We start from the raw sequence: 14,139 nt of genomic DNA on the forward strand, positions 1-14,139 counted from the left end.
CGAGAGGCAGGCAGAGAGAGAGGAGGAAGCAGGCTCCCTGCTGAGCAGAGAGCCTGATGTGGGGCTCGATCGCAGGACCCTGAGATCATGACGTGAGCCGAAGGCAGCGGCTTAATCCACTGAGCCACCCAGGCGCCCCTGCCCATGTGTATTTTATAGTTTGGGGCTCAAATAGAAATGGTTAGTTCTGTGTATCATAGTAATATTTTACAAATGTAGTGTCTTATAGCTTTAAAAGTTTATGGATCTTTTAAATCTTCCTGAGGACCCTGTAGCTTAGGTGTCCAAGCCTCCCCGCCCCCCTACCAGGTTACCTGCTCCTCAGTCGCATGGTTATTAGTAGGAAGTGAATGACTTGGTGCCGGAACCCAAGCTTCGGACCACAAGTTCATTGATCTCTCCAGGATATCCAAGTGCTCTCGCCGGTGTCTCGCCGGTGTCTCGTATTTCAAGAGCTGCCTCAGTTTAGGAATCTCTGTGGGATGTGTTCTTCCCTCGCCATTCCCCTGCTGCTGCCACCTGGGGACCCTCCCCTTCGGTCTCCGCTCTGACAGTAGCTTCCCAGTCGGCCTTGCTTCTAGCCTCTCTCCCGCCTTGAGACTTCAGTGTCCTGGAAGCGGCAGTCTGGCAGTCTGCCCTGAAAATGCCTGCGGGTCTCTGCTGCCGGCGGGGTGAGGTCTCCCCTGAAGAGCCAGTCCGGCAGAGATCATCACCGCTCAGTTCCACGCTTCCCCTTCAGCCTCAGTTTCCTGTACTTTCTCCCCGGCTCCCCACACTGCGGCCCGCCCTCCTGCATAGTTGATAATCGGTTGCGCTTCCATACTTGTGCTCACTGTTCTCTGAGAACTTCGTTCCTCTGTTTCAAGAGCTCCTTTTCTAAGGAGATATAATGCTTATTTCCATTTCTTTGTGTCCTCGGCTACGTGTGTCTGACAGATAGTTAAGTACAGACTACATGCTGGGCTGCGGCGGGCTGCCGTGGAGGATAGAACAAACGTGATTATCGCCGGAACTGGAAATTCACAGACTAGCGGCATACGCTGCTGCGAGGCAGGACCTTGTTCTCTTTACTTCGGTGCCACCGCTGCCCAGCACAACCTGCCAGGTAGCAGACCTTAGCGCTAATTATTAAAGAAGAGTACTTGTAAGAGATTCTTTGCAAAAAATAGCTTGAGAATCGGAGTGCTATAGTTAGGACTTTTCGTCGAATGATTGCCTTAAAAAAAAAAAAAAAAAAAACTTAGAATTTACCAAGAATTGTGATACTTGTATCCCTTTTTAATTATTCTACCCAGCTAGAGCATTGGTTGTCCGTCAGATAACATCCTGTCTTGTCTTAGCTCTAATGTTTCCATACCTTTAGAATATCTTGAACAGTTTTTAAAAGGTAAGCAGTTTCAAAACAATTAACTGTTGACTTTTCTCTGTCTTCTGTGTTGTCTTGTTTAGTTACAGGTAGCCCTACGTGTGAAATGTACTTGCGTAAACAGTCCTTTTAAAGTGTGAATTAATCTTTATCTTATACTTTTATAGGTGTGTATATTTCCAAATACTCAGACTATCTTCATGCAAGACCATGGTATCATGGGAAGTCTGGTTATGTTGTAATTTTTAACCTAATTAAGGTAAAGCCCAAATGCACTTCTATGTAATTTTTCTATTAAAAACTAAAGGTTATCAGTCTGTGATAATGTTCTTTGCAGATCATTTGCATCATAGTCACCAGAGACAGCTATAAATTCAGAAAAGATAACTGCTGTTCTTGCTTTCCTTTAAAAATAAAGCTTTTTTGTTCGATTGATAGATGATCTATGAATATGTCTTTAAAAAACAAAATAGCTTTCAAAATAATACATAAGTTAATCAGTAAAAAGCATTCCTCTCATCCTGGCCCACAGTGGTCACTTTTTAAATGTTAAATAACATAAGTTGCAACCTGTAAAAACAATGTGATTACAGTTAGAAGAGGAATTTAGAAAGGAACTTTTCCTTTTCTGGTTTAAATTGTTGATGTAAGAGAACCTTATTTCCTTTATCTCTACAGCATCCAGAACTGTTCCCAGTTTTATGTGGTGTCTATAACTGCTGATCTCAGAAATTCTTAAATACCCTCAAATAGCTTAGTATGAGTGAATCACAAAATTTAATAGTTTTTACTCAAGTAGTTCCTAGGAAAACTCTGACCCTAGAGAGTGGTGGGCTTTGTGAGAACATACTCTTTGGTCTCGTTTTGGTTTTTGCTTCATTTTTAGTTTTCTTACTGTCCCAAGTTCTCTGATTATAAACCAATACTACTGATGTGTTTTTTTGTATGTGAACTGTTCACATTCTAAAGTTTGTCCCCGAGAACTGGAGGGACGGTGGTATCACACTGGCGAGGGATCCCTGCTCCTGCTCCTGCTCCTGCTCCCTCTGTCCTCCCGCAGGGGAGCTAGTGGAGTAGATGGGCTGCGGCTCCCATAATCCTCGTTTGGTGTCATGCCTCTGTCACTTGTGCTTCGTGCTGGGATCCTTGGCCCTGTAACCCCCTGTCTGGTGGCTACTGCTGGTCAGTTTTTACCTATATGCTCTCAGTTCTCCTTACTTTACTGCTCAAAAGCCAGCCATGCCCGACATACCGGCCATCATAAAGTGTTGGAGAGGGTGAAGATACAGGTTGTGATTGCTCACTGAGAACTACCATTTATATTCTTTGGCTTCTTATTATTGCCCCTGGTGGTCCTGTGAATGAAGAGGCACGACCTTAACACCCCTCCACCCCCAAATTAGATTCTTCTTATAAAGATAAAAATAAAAGTTCCCTATAATTTTACCTCATTTTGGTATATATTTTGTGTATTTTCCATGTCATTATAGTACAACAGCTTTTAAAATCATTGTATGTTATTTCATTGTATGGAAATCTTGACTGCCTTCCCCTCCTCACTCCAAAAGACACGTAACTCTTGATGAAGAGAAATCTGTAATCAGAAGAACTATCGACTGTTCAGTTATCGGGTCCGGCTAAGCACTTTACTGTATATTTGCTCCTTGCTGATTTACTGGGTCCTGGCATGATAGAAATACCTTTATCTAAAAACTACAATTGGTATCTTAATACTTCAGTTTGAGAACTCATCTTGTGAAATTTTAGATTTCATTTGTCACCTTTTATGTTACAGTCATTGACTAAGCTTATCTGTTCAGTTGGTGGGCTCTGTAATTTTCTTTTACTGAAATGGTTCTCTTAAATTTGGGATGATTCATGATGTGATAAAAGCTGTGATCATTTACCTCAGAAAGATGCCCATACATACCAAATTTTTAAATGCAGTTTTAAGAGACTAACAGGTAATTAAAACTATTGTTGGCCTTAAGACAATTCTCTAAGAACCATAGTTGTTAACACAATTTGTCTGAAACACATCCACATCCTTACTTATTAGGCTACTTTTAAATGAATCCTAGAGTAAGATTATTGCCTTTTGAAGCCATCTGATTAGTCTTAATATTTTTATTCTAGGGAAGAGTCAAGTTTGTGTCTGAGAATTATACCACTAACTATACTAGCCCATCTTCTGGCTATGATTGCCACGTGGCTGCAAATACTAACAAGGTTTCTCACAAGACGAGTCATTTTCGCGCATTTGAGCTGAGTCAGGTATAGTCACCTGGGAATAAATTATTCTCGAGTTACATTTCTGAATCTAATGTATTAAATGTCAGGACTGGGTGGAGTTGAGAGAGAAACTTGGTGCCAACAGTGTTCCACAGTGCTACTCTGATAATCCGTATTTCTTTTCTTTCAGTATTACCTCTATGAAGTTTCAGGCAGCTCTGTTATTGAGCGACCCAGGCAGGTCTGTCCTTATATTATTGTAGCTTTCCAGTACAGGGAGCCTAAAAGGATGGCAGCATCAGCCCATAAAAGCATGTAAGTAATTATGTACATACTTTGTTTTACTGGATCTGTTCTGTTTGCTCTTATAAACATGCCTTTCCTTTTTCCCTAGATTTGAACTCAGTGAAAATGGTAAGACATTGTTTAATTGGTTCTTTTATGTTTTTTAAGTAAGTGTTTTGCTCATAAATAATCAGTTTCTTTCTTCCTCATGTCTTAAAGCTCTGTCTTCTTCGTGGCAAGGCAAATTAACTGTTCAAGGCTGTCTGCTGTGTGATGTGACTCTTTGGTCCTCTGACGGTACAGCTATTCCAACGCAACTGTAAGTATGGAGTCCGTGTTCTTTACTGTTTTTGTTTTGTTTTGTTTTGTTTTGTTTAATTCTCATTTTGAAGTCTTGTTTGTCGGTACTGGTGTGAAACAAAGCGATGGTACTTGATTTTTAATTAGAGTACTTTGGGGTTGATGTATAGAGCACAGGAAACTTATATTCAGGTCCAAATTCTGACCTTGGCTTTGAAATAGTTAGTTTTGTAATCTATTAATCTATTTTGTAATCTATTAATCTTTGACAAGTCACTTTGGAAGTTTTAGTGTCTTAATCCACTCATGAGAATATGACCTCACAGACAGAACTGAATTGTTGCTAGATGTTTGACTTTCCCAAGACACAGACTGGATTTGCCTAGATAGCAGATGCAGCGGATAGGCCCTATTATTGGCTCTTTATTAAGAGTTGCAGGAGCTGATTTTCCTAGACCACTATTAAGTAGGGTAGCTATTACATATATTTGCATTTTACTGACTTATGTGCTTCTGGGGCACTGTGAAGGGCATCTTATGAAATGTTTTTATTTAGTCTATTCTTAGTTTGCACCCGAAACTATTGAACGATATACCTGTTTTGTTGAAATACAAGCTGAAAACAGTTGTGCTATCAGAATTTATTTTCTTTCTGTTGATTGACCTGTTTTAAGAGGGAGGATTGAAGATTATTACAATCCAGAGAGTAAAGTAAGAATTCTGTGAATAGGGGTCCCAGGGTGGCTCATCTGGCTGACCGATTCTTGATTTTGGCTCAGGTCATGATGTCAGAGCTGTAAGATCGAGCCTGGCATTGGACTCCGTGCTGGGCATGGAGCCTGCTTAAGATTCTCTCCCTCTCCTTCCTACCGTGACTCCCACTCTCCACCCCCTGCACCAGCACACGCTCTCCCTCAAAACAAAGCAAAACAAACAACCAAATTCTGTAAATAAATAAATGGGAGAGCTGGGAAAGTTCATTGTCACTGCGGAGTACAGCTAATGAGTATAGGGAGAAGTGGCTAGAACCATTAACTAAATGGTTAACATCGCCAGCAGTGGAATAAATGTCCTGTGTTTCCTAGCTATGCATCGAGAATGACACAGTGTCACTTAGGTGGTATTCCTGCCAATCTAATCAGCAGGAAACATCAGACATACCCAGATTGAGAGACATTCTGCAAAATACACGGTCTATTCTTCAGAAATACTAAGGTCATTAAAGATAAAGATCAAGAGACTGTCCAGATTGAAGGTGATTAAAAAGACCTAACTACATGCAGTGTGTAATCCTGGACTGGATGGTAAAACAGAAGAAAATTCGTTTTCTTCTGTTATAAAGCCCCTTAGTGAGATAGGTGGCAAAATTTGAATTAGGTCTATAAGTTAATTAATGGAACCATATCATTATTAATTTCTTGATTTGGTTAATTGTTCTGTGGTTACATAAGCAAATGTCCTTTTTTAAAGACACAGAGACATAGTTAGGGAGCAAGGGAGGGCATTTATAAGTCTACAAGTATTTGAAAGTGAGTTTTCAAAGAAAAGACAGGGGAAGTGGTACAAAAGTCTGGATGTGGTTCATTCAGTGGTACGGCATGGTAAGCAGCTCACTGTTGTCAAAAGTTGTTAACTCTTACATAGCGTAATTATTTGAAAATTCTCATTCTAGTATGCATAATTTCTGATTCATCTAGATATTTTTTTAATCTCAAAAATACACGCATTCAAAAAATGCAAACATATTTGAAGACTATGGTCTGTGGGGTCATATATTTGAAAATGTATAATACTTATAAATATTCACATTTGATTCAGATTTTAACAATTTAAGGACTTTCTTGTTATGATATTTTTGTTTGCATTTATATTAGAAAATAAAAAATTGTGAAGCTGTGGTTTAAATGTTCATTAAATTGCACGGTATTGTTTTGTTTTAGACCACACGAACTAGATTTTAAGTATGTAATGAAAGTGTCATCTTTGAAGAAAAAACTACCAGAAGCTGCCTTTAGAAAACAGAATTACCTGGAGCAAAAAGGTCTGTTCAGATGTAATGATACACTGCACACCCCGGGCTTTGTTCAGTTTTTTTCCTAGGTCACGTGTACATGCATACACACTCCATTGTGGTTTTAAGTGATCTTAAGGTCTAAGTGATTTGCAGAAGGGCCTTTCATTAGAGTTGTAGGGTTGCCGTGATTTAGTTCCTTGGAGGCTAACTAGAAACCAAAAGGTAGTTTCATCTAAGGTGGCAGAGACTAGCTTTACTATAGGACCCTGAGGGAGTTCAGCAGAGAAATGCTTAAAACAGTTGGAAACTCATAACAAAGCCTTTGAAGAAGAACAGAAGTTTTGTGGTGATGGTGTTTATTTATTTATGTACTTCTAACTGAAGAAAAAAAGCAGAAAACATGCAAAGGAAATTTCCTGGTCATTTAGATTAATTCATGGAACATTGATGTTTATCTTATTTATATAGTATATATCTGTCTTGTTAATTGCTACAGTAGAGTCCATGTTACTGAAAGCACTGTTTCATATACTTACTGAGGAGTTTTGTAACAAAGACCATTGAATGTTAAATGTTTTTTAAGGAGTATTTCTAATTCTTTCATCTTTTTAACATATAAAATGAAAAACTTGGTTATTAAAAAAGCATAAAAGCATTTTAAAGTAAGAAATGTTCCATTTTTCTGATTCGCTCCGTAGTCTGTTGCCGAGATTTGTGCTTCAGGACGTATGAGGTGGAGCTGGTGAACAAACGCGGGGGAGAAGTAGATAAACTAACGGAGCACCTCACAAATAAGCAATTGGTAAGAATCGCCGATTTAAAATGTAATTATTATTTTTTCCTTGAATGAAGAAATTGCTATCTCATTATTCATTGACTATGCCTGGAGTGACTAATTTTAGTTTGCTGAAAGGATTTTCATCATTCAGTATGTGACATATTCTTAGCAGTTATTGTCCAATATTTCCATCCTTCTTTGTGTCTCAGTTTACTTTCGTGTCTCGCTGGTCAGTTTGTACTCCTGATTTTAAGAATAAGAGGACGGTTTTCCCCAAATCCTTTGTTGTTGTTGTTGTTGTTTTATGACAGAAGAATTGAGTAGATCCCTGGCGTTTCTGAATTAATTAAAGGACCACTTGTGAGATGCTTCTTTAAAAGTGACCTGTGTTGATCTATAGGTATGTAAGGAAAAAAGAGAAATCAAACGCTGGTGCTCCCACCATTTCCCTATTGTAGAAAGTAACATGCTAGTGAGACGTATGTATCAATCTGGAGACTTCTATCCCTTTTGTGAACCAGGGCTCCTCAGTGTGGGGAATGAGTAGATGCTGACCTTTTATGGGTGCGACCTCAGCATCCCAGGGAAGATAGTGTGAGTGTGGGATGGTGATCTAAACATGTGTGCCCGTTAGTGGCAGGCTGGACTGTCCCCGGAGTAGACAGCAAGAAATCAGAAGTGACAATAAGACCCGTGGACAAGCTGTGAAGATAAAGGGTCTTGGGGTTACTTGTGAGGGTGACTCAAGCTGGCTTAAACAGTAACAGGACTGAAGAGGCTTCTTTTCAGTTCTACGTGGTAAGGCCAGTTCAAGCACAGTTTGCTCAGGCCTCTGGGTTTCACCTCCCCCTGCTCTTATGCTACTTTGTCCCGCGGCTGCTGCCCGGGGCCACATGCTTCCTCTGTGCGTCCGTCCGGAGACGCACTGGAGCCCCTCCCACCTTCACTCCAGTTCATTAGGCCGGTGTGTGTCATCTGCATGTCCCTTGTCCAGTAGTTGACAGGGAGTGGGGTGCCCTGACTTGCGCAGGGCATCTGAGCCCACCTGCCAACACGGGGTCCGGGGTCCGGGGTCGGTCCTGCGGATCTGTGGTGCTGCCGCTCAGCACAGAGGAACTGGTGGGCGTGGCCGATGCTGAGTGGGTGGCCGTTGAGTGTCTGCCAGGGGATGGAGGCTGTGTTGTTCTGAGTGTGGATGATATCCAGAGTAGCAGCGACCTGATGCACACATCACAGCGCAGTCCCATCAGGTCCTTCCTCCTCAGTGTCTATCTCAGTGTCTATGCTTTTTCTTCTTCTTCTTTTTTTTTTTTTTATATTTTTTAAGTTTTTATTTTAATTTCAGTTGGTTAACATACAGTGTAATATTAGTTTCAGGGGTACAATATAGTGCCTCAGCCCTTCCATACAACACCCGGTGCTCGTCACCACAGGTGCACTCCCTCATCCCCGTCACCGATTTCCCCTCCCCCCACCACACCCAGCAGTGTGTTCTCTAGAGTTGAGAGTCCATTTCTTGTCTTGTTTTGTTTCTGTCTCTTTCCCCTTTGCTTACTTGTTTTGTTTCTTAAATTCCACACGTTGGGTGAAATCATTAGGTGTTTGTCTTTCTCTGACTGACTTCACTTAGCATTATAGTCTCTAGCTCCCATGCTTTTTTTCTTGCCTCATCACTGTATGAATAATTTTTACATATCTGGCCCCCCACCTAGACATTGAGCTTAAGGGCAGTTATCATATCTTAAGTATCTGTATATAGAGGGTAAGCAATAGATGCCCTTTAAATAAAGTGTATGTGGGCTTGTACCTGGAACACTGACCTTCAAGAATGGTGCAGACCAAGGCCTCTTTTTAACAGGGTGTTAAGGACATGTATGGCTGTATTTTTCTGTGTGTAAATGGAAGAGTCCAGTAGATACATAAAAGATTGTATGATTTCTCCCCACAAAGGTTAAAATAGGAACTTTAGCCCTTACAATACATATTCTGAGAGACGAATAAGATACATAATTCTGTTTTATTTGCATATTTCATCTGTATCCCAAAACTAAAATGCAGAGCAATGTAGAGCTAACTCCCTTATCACTTTTTACAGCAGTAGAAAATGAAGCCAGAAGTATACCTGCAATTTACCAGATACCAAAGCTCTGTGTATATATAACTACTGGTGTATTTATTCAGTAATTCTTTCTTTAGCCCTTTCTATGCATCAGAAGCACAGATACAAAAACAGTCCCTACCATCAAAGAATGTGTAAGACTGGAGGAAACAAAACAGAAAATGTCAGGTGTCCAGGGACTATCACAGAAGCCTATGAAGTGATTATTCTTGTGGATGTAATCATCAGAAGTCTTTTTTTTCATACTTTGTTATTGAGTAATGTGTTGATTCCCCATATTTGTAGGCTTTATGACCTATCAAATTTTGAAAAAGAATGTTTTCTCACTGTATTCTAAAAAAACAAAATGGTGTATTTTGTTTAGGTTTCTTTTTTAACTGAAAAATTACCATATGAATATTGGATTTTCTCTTTGTTACGGACATACTTTTGAGATGGTGATGAATGGAAAAGCTGTTATCTTTATTTTGCAACGGCAGATTTTAGGTAACTTCCCCACTATCTGGGGGAAAATTCCCAGAGTTACTGGAAACATGAAAATTTCAGGATTTTTTTTTTCCTTGAATCCCTGAAGACTGTCGTAGAGGGAAACAAGAAGAATTTATTTTTATCTGCATCTCGTGTTGCCACAGGACCTAATTATGTTATTTTCTTCTCTTACGATGCAGTAGAAAGAATTATTTTATTGGATGGCGTCTTCCAGTCTTGAGTTCCAGGATTCTGTGATATTTTTTGTGTAAATGTGAGCTTAAATCGCTAATCTCAGGTCTGAGTCACCTTGAATTTGTTGTGGCTGAAGGTAACAGATTGACTATTTGGACAGCAGGATGAAATGTCAAGCATCTTAATGAAAAAACTGAAGTGTCGTTTCTAATTGATTTGTTACAGAGTTGAACACTGTGCTAAAACCAGCCTTGATGTTCCAGTTCTTATATGTAGGTCTCACAGGGCCAAGATTATTTGAGCAGTAAGGAATTTGCAGTTTCTGTTACTGGGGACAAAATTTCTCCTGATTCTTACAAACACTAACATTTCAAGAATTGTTTTGCAGAGTGTGGTAGAGGGAGAAGGAGAGAGGGACTGAACCTTTTTCACCTTTTTTTCCCCCCCAATGTTTAAGGCAATCATCAAATGCTTAGAAGATTCGGGGCTTTTCATCTTATTTACCTCGTCAGCCTTAATACCAGAAACAAGTAAGGACAACTTTTTTGAAAACCTTTTTCAGTATGTTCATTTTTGTTTTATAAGATCAACAGCCTAACTTTCTTATGATGTTCATTCTGTGTAGATTTCAGAGACGAGCAGATGCGTCTGCGTGGGTTACATTTATCCCACTCGTCCCTTCCAGCAGGTAAGAACACTCGCAGTCTGGGGGATGTTTTTCAGTCTTCATCGTGACTCTTTAGCACCACTTGACCCTGCTGTTTGCTGCTCTGAAGCCGCTCTCCTTTAACCTCCCTGGCTGATCCCTCTTTCTCCTCTGCACACCCAGTCTTTCCTCTGAGCTTTACATGCCCAAACTCAGGGCCTGTTGACACGTTCACTTAGATGTCACGGGTGATCCTCAAATTCAGCACGCCCTGAGTGGATCTCCCTGCGAGTTAGCAGCACAGACACAGCTCCCTCTGTCCAGACGCCTCCTCTCCCTCCCCTTCGTCAGCTGAATTGAGCCCTATGGGACCACAGATTGGCTCATGGGGCCAAAAAATTACTCCTACAGTGTATAAATAGGTGTAACTGTGGTATTGAAATTTCAGAGGGCAGTCAGGAAACCCAAGTCTGAAAGGGCTCTGCGGCAGGGGCAGATAAGGACTAAAATCAGAGAAGCACCCCTTAAGCCTGTTATTCTGTCTGCCAGGCCCCCTTAATATCGCACTCTTGCTTCCTGCTACCCCTCTTCCCTCAGTGCGACCTCCAGGCTTATCAGTGGTATCATTTCAGTGTGTCTTTGTATAATTATTTAATGCTTGCCTCTCTTGTAGTTTACTGTATCCCTATCACCTACTGGTGCCAGGCAGCTGAAAAATAGCAAATGTCGGGGCCCTTTTGACTCAGTCGGAAGTGCAGAGGACTCTTGATCTCAGGGTTGTGAGTTCAATCCCCGTGTTAGGTGTAGAGTACTAAAAAAAAAGTAAATAAGCTTAAAAAAAAAACCCATGTTTGCTGAACAAATAAGTGAAAGTAAATGAGTCACTTCTTTTTTTCCTCTGAGGATATTTCCTTCCTATTTTATAATCGCACTGTGTATCTTTTATTTATTTATTTATTTATTTATTTGACAGAGAGATCACAAGTAGGCAGAGAGGCAGGGGGTTGGCGATGCGGGGGGAAGCAGGCTCCCCACTGAGCAGAGAGCCCAATGTGGGGCTCGATCCCTGGACCCTAAGATCATGACCTGAGCTGAAGGCAGAGGCTTAACCCACTGAGCCACCCAGGTGCCCCACATTGTAATATCTTTAAACACAAAGTTCTATATAGCATTTATAAAGCTACAACCAATACAAAAATGTTTTTAAAGTTGATTTGTTAGAAATTGTGTTCAGTTACTCAAAGCAGAGAACTGTACCATCCTGGGCATCAGTTTGGACGAAGACCGACATTACCAGGTATAAGAACACAACAGTAGTAGCTCTGCGCCATTCTCAAGCTCTGCCGTGTCTGCTGTCATTCCAGGGCTGGCTGGCTCAGTGCCTCTGACAACAGGTCTGCGCATAAGGGCTGTGCAGAGCAGACGGACTGAGACCTGGCTTTGCCCACGGTCAGACAGCAGACTCCTGAGCTGCCTTCCAGCCCCGATCCCGCACTGTCCCCTGTCGCCTGCAAGAGCTTGGACTTCATCCTTATTTTTATTTTATCTATTTGCTTATTTATTTTTATTTATTTAAGATTTTATTTATTTATTAGACAGAGATCACAAGTAGGCAAAGAGGCAGGCAGAGAGAGAGGAGGAAGCAGGCTCCCTGCAGAGCAGAGAGCCCGATGCACGGCTCGATCCCAGGACCCTGGGATCATGACCCGAGCTGAAGGCAGAGGCTTAACCCACTGAACCACCCAGGCGCCCCCAACCTTATTTTTAAACATACTTCCAGCCAAATGAGGAACACTGGTCCCCACGCCACCAGCAGTGGCGCAGCACAGGGCTCCTGACGGTGCACAGTGGATGGCTGCACTGCTCTGCTCACATCCTCCTCTGTGGTCCTTGAGATATGTGGGAGCATTCAGAGGTTCAAAGATTTTTTATTGATTTATTTGACAGAGACACAGCGAGAGAGGGAACACAAGCAGGGGGGAGTTGCAGAGGGAGAGGGAGAAGCAGGCTCCCCGCTGACCAGGGAGCCTGATGCAGGGCTTGATTCCAGGACCTCAGCATCATGACCCAAGCTGAACGCAGATGCTCAAAGACTGAGTCACCCAGGCGGCCCCTGTGGTGGGTTTTTGTTGTTGTTGTTTTTGTTTTTTTTAAGATTTTATTTATTTGACAGAATTCACAAGCAGGCAGAGAGAGGAGGAAGCAGGCTCCCCGCTGAGCAGAGAGCCCGATGCGGGGCTCAATGATCCCAGGACCCTGAGAGCATGACCTGAGCTGAAGGCAGAGGCTTAGCCCACTGAGCCACCCAGGCGCCCCAACCCTGTGGTGGTTTTAAATGCACACTTTGCCTAGCAGACTTTAAAAGTTCCTTTTCGTAGATTTGTCAAGTTTATTACAGATTACTTTGTTTCCTTCTTGAAATAATGAAGTTGTCTAGAAAAATACTACTTGACTTTGAACTCTCAGCTCCATGTAAGAACTTTTTTATGTTTCCTTCACTTGTTACTTTTTAAATGATGAACTACTCAAAGAAAGGGGTTTTTATTTTAATGTCTAGCTACATTTTCCTGTTTATTCTTATTTGCTCTTCTTTTCCTTTTCATAATACAGGCTTAAGGTCAAGTGTATTCAGCTAGGACTAACTTGGTGTTTCTTAATTTTGCAGTTACTTTTTCTTTAAAAAGAGTGGCATGACTCAATTAACTAACACGAGGCCTTTGTTGCCTTAAGATTTTTTTTCCTTAAGATTTTATTTATTTGGGGCTCCTGGGTGGCTCAGTGGGTTAAGCCTCTGCCTTCGGCTCAGGTCATGATCTCAGGGTCCTGGGATCGAGCCCCACATTGGGCTCTCTGCTCAGTGGGGAGCCTGCTTCCCCCTCTTTCTCTGCCTGCCTCTCTACCTACTTGTGATTTCTCTATCAAATAAATAAATACAATTTAAAAAAAGATTTTATTTATTTGACAGAGACAAAGAGCACAGTAGGCACAGCAGCAGGCGGAGGGTGGGGAGAAACAGGTACCCTTGCTCAGCAGGGAGCCAGTGCTGGACTCAATCCCAGAACCCTGGGATCATGACCTGAGCTGAAGGCATAAGCTTAACTGAGTGAGCCACCAAGGCACCCCATCTCTGGTTTTTGTTTTTGGTTTTTAATCTAAGAGTTACTGATGTCTTACCTTTTCTAGGACTTGATGAGCCACTTCCCCAGTGATCTGACATTTTCCCTTTTCCCCCTCTTACTGTTTATTTTCCTTTAGGTTAGTGATTTGCTGAAAAAGTAACATTTCAGTCAGAGTGAGCCAAGGAAAGAGAGTGGAACACAAGACTAGTCAGTTTAGTTAACTTATTTTTTTAAAAATGCTTATTTCATTTTAATGCCAGTAGTAACCATGATATTTTGGGGTTACTTAAAGATTTTATTTTCTGTAGGTCAGTAAGTTTGCATTGTAACTTTTTAAAAAGAATTTGAAGTAAGCTAAATAGGTAGGACCGATTTTAAAAGCAGGAAATGAGCATTGGAAGTACTTTAAAGCAAATCTGCAATGGCCCCTGAGCTCATGCTAGCCTCCTGGTCAGATGAAATGGAGCTGCTTTCCTCAGTCTAACCCAGTGGACGCACTGGAATCACTCATTTTTGATTCGCGAGCATGCGTGCGTGTGTGAGAGTGATTTCATGTAAATAGATACATATATTCATTAAATGTACCCATAGGTCTTCTGTTAATTGTCAGTTAAGTT

At 41.3% G+C, this 14,139-nt stretch overlaps 1 protein-coding gene across 4 annotated transcripts in view; it reads left to right on the forward strand.

Annotated features, from left to right (window-relative positions):
- The window catches only part of TASOR2 (transcription activation suppressor family member 2), a 78,312-nt gene that overhangs the window by 32,887 nt on the left and 31,286 nt on the right, over window positions 1-14,139 (forward strand). For all 4 annotated transcript variants that reach the window (XM_059404008.1, XM_059404007.1, XM_059404009.1 and 1 more), the window contains exons 5-13: window positions 1,534-1,625; window positions 3,503-3,640; window positions 3,789-3,913; window positions 3,993-4,012; window positions 4,103-4,202; window positions 6,124-6,224; window positions 6,896-6,999; window positions 10,215-10,287; window positions 10,383-10,445. In XM_059404008.1, the coding sequence (XP_059259991.1) occupies window positions 1,534-1,625; window positions 3,503-3,640; window positions 3,789-3,913; window positions 3,993-4,012; window positions 4,103-4,202; window positions 6,124-6,224; window positions 6,896-6,999; window positions 10,215-10,287; window positions 10,383-10,445 (816 nt within the window). The remainder of the gene's footprint in view (window positions 1-1,533; window positions 1,626-3,502; window positions 3,641-3,788; window positions 3,914-3,992; window positions 4,013-4,102; window positions 4,203-6,123; window positions 6,225-6,895; window positions 7,000-10,214; window positions 10,288-10,382; window positions 10,446-14,139) is intronic.

The sequence above is a fragment of the Mustela nigripes genome, chromosome 6 (assembly GCF_022355385.1).
Source record: "Mustela nigripes isolate SB6536 chromosome 6, MUSNIG.SB6536, whole genome shotgun sequence".
Classification (NCBI taxonomy): domain Eukaryota; kingdom Metazoa; phylum Chordata; class Mammalia; order Carnivora; family Mustelidae; genus Mustela; species Mustela nigripes.